Source organism: Eleutherodactylus coqui, chromosome 2, assembly GCF_035609145.1.
Source record: "Eleutherodactylus coqui strain aEleCoq1 chromosome 2, aEleCoq1.hap1, whole genome shotgun sequence".
NCBI classification, from domain to species: domain Eukaryota; kingdom Metazoa; phylum Chordata; class Amphibia; order Anura; family Eleutherodactylidae; genus Eleutherodactylus; species Eleutherodactylus coqui.
In genome coordinates this window covers 236,166,344-236,172,343 of record NC_089838.1, presented here as the reverse complement: position 1 = coordinate 236,172,343, position 6,000 = coordinate 236,166,344, and the positions used below count along the sequence as shown (strand labels likewise).

The 6,000-nt window shown below is 51.4% G+C and overlaps 1 protein-coding gene across 1 annotated transcript in view; it reads left to right on the top strand.

Moving 5' to 3' along the window:
• The first annotated feature begins 1,032 nt into the window (after positions 1-1,032).
• USP8 (ubiquitin specific peptidase 8) overlaps positions 1,033-6,000 on the top strand; it is a 42,790-nt gene continuing 37,822 nt past the window's right edge. Inside the window, exons 1-2 of the mRNA XM_066592648.1 lie at positions 1,033-1,182; positions 3,535-3,726. Coding sequence (XP_066448745.1) covers positions 3,623-3,726 — 104 coding nt within the window. The 5' untranslated portion in view covers positions 1,033-1,182; positions 3,535-3,622. The remainder of the gene's footprint in view (positions 1,183-3,534; positions 3,727-6,000) is intronic.

The following is a 6,000-nucleotide window of genomic DNA, read 5'->3' as shown; positions in this document are numbered from 1 at the left end:
CAGTGCCAGGCTACATCGGGGTTGGAGTGGAAGCCGCTGCCCTGACCCTTGTAGTGGTCGGCGCTTGTAATTGCAGGCACCGTTCTCATTGAAATTATTAACATTGCAGGCTGGGGTTCCATTTATGTCAATGAGAGCTGCGCCTGCAGTTACGGGTGCCGGCCACTACGCAGGGTCGGAGCAGCAGCTTCCGCTTCAACCCCAGTGTATCTTGGCACTGGCAGCTGGGGCTGCCTGAAAAACCCCTTAAATTTTGTCATTGGGCAAAATCTGCTTCTGGAATTTTCGATGCGTTTTCACATGGATCTGCAAAAAAAAAAGTGACTGGTCCCATCCTTCTGCTGAGACGCATTGGGAATTTCACGAGCGGATTTTGCCCACTGACAGAAAGCCGTAGACTTCTGCTGTTCTACATTTGGATTCCGTGTAGAACATAATGTGGCGTGAGCACACCCTTAGGCTGCCTACACACAAACTGATCAAAGTTCGCATGTGGGAGCCCACAGTGGAATCCGACCCTGCGTCCATGCGTAATTTATCCTTCTTTTTCTGTATCTCGTATGGCTGCAGCAAGGCGCCGTTAGACACGCGCAGTACAGATTTTTCTCAAATGTTTATTTTTCCTGCGCCGTTGCTAGGCGATGACGTGGACTCTGCGACCTTTCTGTGATGTTAATTGTGAATGAACCGCGGGTCGGACGGCTTCCATTGATTAAAAGCCGTCTGCACGGAATCTGTACAAAAATAGAGCATGCTGCAATTCTTCCTCCGCTTGCAGAAAATCGCAATTGGTTTCCGCTTATGTGCAAAATTTCCACCCTCTGAAATAGTTTACATGTTACATGCGAATATTAACATGCAAAGGACCCCAAGTCCGCAACATGCTCTGCGGCTGACAATGCGCTGTGAGTGCAGGCAGCTCGAGAGCAGCAGTGGGAATATACCATGTCATGTGGGGGAGGAGGTGGGCGTGGTTTGTCCGAGGTCGGCGACGGTGACTGCTGTACGCGGCGACAGCGCCCTCTTGCTGCGCGCTGCTACAGCTGCTGACGTCATCACGCCGGTCGCCTCACTGACTCCGCAAGGAAAACAATCTGAAGCCATTTTGGCGTGTGCAGCTGCCTCCCCCGTCCTGTGTGCAGTGGGCGATGTCCTGGAGCGGCAGGGCAAGGGGTCAGCTCGGTAAGTCAGCAACTGGGACGTACCACTAAGCGGGCGGGGGTGTGCGGCTCCTGACAGGAAGAGACCCCCGTGATACTGGAGGCTGTCACGTGATGTGTCACTACTACCTGATTCCTGTCGTGATATAGGCGGCGATATATATAATAGTATACCGTGTGTGACAGTGGGGACTGTGAGGACGCAGGAGGAGATGAAGGGGATTTTGTGCAGTGAGGTTGGGTTGGGGTTGCTGTGCACTACAGGTCCCAGCATACACTGCCCTGGTCAGTGCTGTATACTCTGTCTGCCCCCACCCCAGTGATGTGCGTAGTGACGGCCCTGAGGCAGCACTTCACAAGCCATTCCCGCAGCTGTATGTGGAGCACGCTGTGTGTATCGCCATGCATAGTGGCGGTTGTGCGCTGCGCAGGACTACTATTTTCCCCTAAATCCCCCCCCCCCCCCCGCCTCATAGTGGCGCAGTGTACGGTCAGCGTTGAATACACCACCCCTAGAGAACAGTACGGCCGTACGCGCGTGATACGCTGTAGAATACAACATGCGCTCTTTTTTGCACGACCGATCAGCTGAGCGGGCGCATACCACGGCTCGTGGAATGTCCCCATAAAACTCTACAATCCGCTCAGCTCCTCCGGCTCTACAACGGGATGCCGGCAGTTTGGACGGCCGGCTGCAGCTGACACACTCCCTTTAATAGTGGCTACTTTCAAGAAACTTTGATTAAGAGTGAAATCTGCCTCTGGTGACGGCCGCTACTCCCTCATTCTTTATACTACAGCACTGCTTACTTTGGTTTCAATGGGACTTTTCAGACGCCACGCTGTTCTAACACTGTTCTATTTTAGTGCGTTTCAGCGATCTTCGTTTTTTTTTAATGCCCCGAACACCCACTGCAGTGAAGGGGTGCGTTAATAATGCTGCAAATGCGCCGGACAGCGCTGTAAAACGCTGCGTTTAAACGATTCCCTGTGTGAGTCCGGCCTCAGCAAGAAGCCTGTGCAAGGAGCGCTGCGGATGATGGAAAGGTAGGTCAGCGTCAGATGTACTGCGGGTACTTGGCCTCAAAATCTGTCAGAACAGACATTTCAGCTATTGATTCATGCACAGCTCAGACTAAAAAATGACGGCGGAGCTGTTGGCTGTTTAAAGTGCAAAATCTAGGAACCAAATGGAACTTTTAGTTGCCAAACCTAAAGAAGTTAGGCCTCCCTCACACAGGCGTGTGCAGAAAGGCAGCGGTTTTCAACGCTACATTTACTGCAGATTCCGCCGGGTTTCAGCAGCACCCGCATGTGTTATGCCAGCGTTTTAAGCACAGCTGATAATGCAGCCAAGGCTGCTGATAAAAGAAAAAAATCAGTACTCCCCTAGCTGGTGAAGCCGCTGTCCCCGGCGCCGCTGTCAGGACCTTGTGAAGCCATCCGATTGCTCTCATTGGCTAAGCGCCGTTGAGTGATAGCTGGCTGAGCCAATCGGAGTCAGCACTGAATGCATCCCATCACAGCTGTTCAATTAATGAATGGCTGTGCTTGGATGGATCCAGCGCTGGCTCTGATTGGCTCAGTTGGCTGTCACTCAGTGGCGCTCAGCCAGTCAGAGCAATTTCTCGTTGGAGGCGAGGATTTCAAATCCCCGTCATCAGAGAAAAAGTTCCCCTGCTGGCTGACAAGTCCCGAGAGCACCGCCGGGGACAGCGGCATCACCTGTAAGGTGAGTATTGGTTAATTTTTTTTTTTAACTCATGCAGTGTAGCTAGGGCGTTTAGTGCTGCCAAAAGCATCAAGTACCAAGTTGTGCCGAGTTTGTGGCTGCGCTGAAACTGCTGCCCATTCATTTCAATGGGCAACACAGGGCTGAAAACGGCCAAAACTAGGACATGCAGCGCTGTCAAGGCGCAGCGTTGAAGACTCTGCTCTTTCAGCCTTGTGTGAGCAGCCCCATTGAAGTGAATGGGAGCGATGTAATCCTCCAAGCATGTCACTTGTTCATGCGGAACAGCAAATTCCACATGCGGATCTGCACCAAATACTATGTCAAAAAGATGTGAATTTTGTCGTGGTTTTTAAGGGCAGAAGTCATGCTGAAAACTCCAGGGTGCATTCCGCCGTGCGCACACACCTGGAGACGTTTCTGCAGCATGCTGCTTATATTGTGGAAATGCTGTGGAGTTCACCCTTCGATGTACAGATGCTGCAGCAGAAATGTGACCAGATCTGCAGTGGAAAAATTCTGTCAGCCTGCTTAGTTTCGGCAGAGCCTTGCTGTCGTTGCATAATCGCTCATACTGCCTCATACTAGTTGCTTGGCCCTGGGAATGTATTTTCTTATTTTGTACCTATTTCATACACAAAGGCGCTCATTGATACCAGGATGACTGGAAGATTCGCCCTGCGCTCCCTATGCTGATGTGATCACAAGAGCAAGGAACCCGAGGGGCAACATGCCGACAGCATCCGCACTGCCCAAAGAGCTGTATCTTTCCACCTCCCTTTCGGAGCTTAATAAGAAAGCAGAAGTTAAAGCCGATACATCCAGTACAAAGAGGTATTTTGTTTATTTGCCGTCTAAAAGAATATAATATCTAGAATCTGTCTTGAGCAGACCTAGTGAAGTTGCACATTCTCTCGCAGAGTCAAAGTTTTGCACTTTAGCTTTTAGTGAATGTTTATTTAAGCCTTTAACCTTTTCTTCTTGCTGTGGATCACATCGTTCCTAGCAATACTAGGAGTGCTTAAAAACTTTCCATTACACAATCTGTAGTGAAACGTGTTGCAATAAACCTTGAATGAAGTCCAGACATTGTGGACGGACACCTCCTTGTATTGTGAAGCTGCGCTGACTTGAGGTGTGCAGCGGTTTTTCATGGTACAGGTGGTCGGTATTAGTGTTTCTTGACACCACCAGAAGCTAGGGGTTTGACGGGGAACGCCCCTCTCACACCCCCAGCTCCCGATTGGTGGCATTCGTGAAGGAGCTTGAAGGTCCTTAAACAGCGTGTAGCAGCTCCGTTAGCCCACAGTAGTAGCTGTGCAGTGGGCGCTGTTCTGTGAGTTTTGGCAGTCGCTTTGGGGGACGCAGTTGTGTCCCTGAAGTGCCCTGCCAGGTCTCCTCCTCCTGCTGCTCTATGCTGTTGCACACTGTTCGTTACTGTCCCCCTGCGGCTGTACGCTCCCTGCTGTCCTGATGCAGTGTGCTGGGGACGCACGGCCTGGCCGTGCTGCTGTATGTCTACACGGCCTGCGTGAGTTACAGGAGGGCCGGCACTCTGTGCTCCCTGCTGGGTACCGCTATGTCAAGCAGCCTACACAGCACTCTGTCTGCAGTGAGTAATGGGCAAGGCACTCAGCGCAGCTATACACAGCGGGGTGCCAGCTTCTGCTCCGCTGCCGAGGAATGAGGGTTTCTGCAGGGGAAATCCTGAGCAGCAGCCGTGGCAGTCAATGCACAGAGGAGTATTATCATTGTGAGCTTCTAGGACCTTGAGGAAACTAAGCTGCGCAGCCAATCACGTTCAGGGGGCGTCACCCCCCCCCCACCCCACCAGGACTTCCACCTACCTGCTTGACCGCTTCATCAGTATTTTGGGCCAACCCCTAGGGACTGCTTTTGCACATCCCAATTTTTCCTGTAGGGGTGCCGATAGGCTAGCATGGCAGCTTAGAGCCTAGTGATGGCAGCCATGCATTGATACCTATCAAGCCGTGCAAGTTTAGGTTCCCTGTGAGGACTAGATAAAAGTGTAGAAAAAATATGTAAAAAATTTATTACAACGGTTATAAAAAAAAAAAAAATCTAAATATTAAGTTTTAAAAAAAATCACCTTTTCCCATTAAAAATCTAAACAATGAAAAATACCCACGTGTTTGGTATTGCTGCGTACGTTGAAGTCCGAACTATTAAAATATCGCTATTTATCCTGCACAGTGAAAGCCATAAGAAGAAAAGAAGACAGAATGCTGAGATTGCAATGTGTTTTTTTTATCAGTAACCTGGCTCCCAAAAAATTTGATTCAAAAGTGAACAAAAAGACATGTTTCCCAAGATGCTAATAGTAAAAAAAAATGCAGCTCACACTGCAAAAAAACGAGCCTTCACAAAACCCAATTAACCAAAAAAATGTTAAAAATTATGGTCACAGAAAACAATTTTTGTATCCATTGTTATATTTAATTTTGGTTAAAATTGTCCATTTTATCAAGTTCTGTGTATGTCCAAGTTATGATCTTCCTATGCACAGTAATGGGGAGAAAGCTGTGCGCAATATACAGTAACCTGCAGCTGCTGATGGAAGACCATACTGACTCCTCTGTGCCTGGCAGCAGTATGACCGTGGATTGGGTGAGGAAAAAAGAGCTCAATCACGGCAGCAGTAGCGCAGGCACAGTAGGGCTCAGCGGCAGCAGTAGCGCAGGCACAGTAGGGCTCAGCGGCAGCAGTAGCGCAGGCACAGTAGGGCTCAGCGGCAGCAGGAGCGCGGGCTCGGTAGGGCTTAGCGGCAGCAGGAGCGCGGGCTCGGTAGGGCTCAGCGGCAGCAGGAGCGCGGGCTCGGTAGGGCTCAGCGGCAGCAGGAGCGCGGGCTCGGTAGGGCTCAGCGGCAGCAGGAGCGCGGGCTCGGTAGGGCTCAGCGGCAGCAGGAGCGCGGGCTCGGTAGGGCTCAGCGGCAGCAGGAGCGCGGGCTCGGTAGGGCTCAGCGGCAGCAGGAGCGCGGGCTCGGTAGGGCTCAGCGGCAGCAGGAGCGCGGGCTCGGTAGGGCTCAGCGGCAGCAGGAGCGCGGGCTCGGTAGGGCTCAGCGGCAGCAGGAGCGCGGGCTCGGTAGGG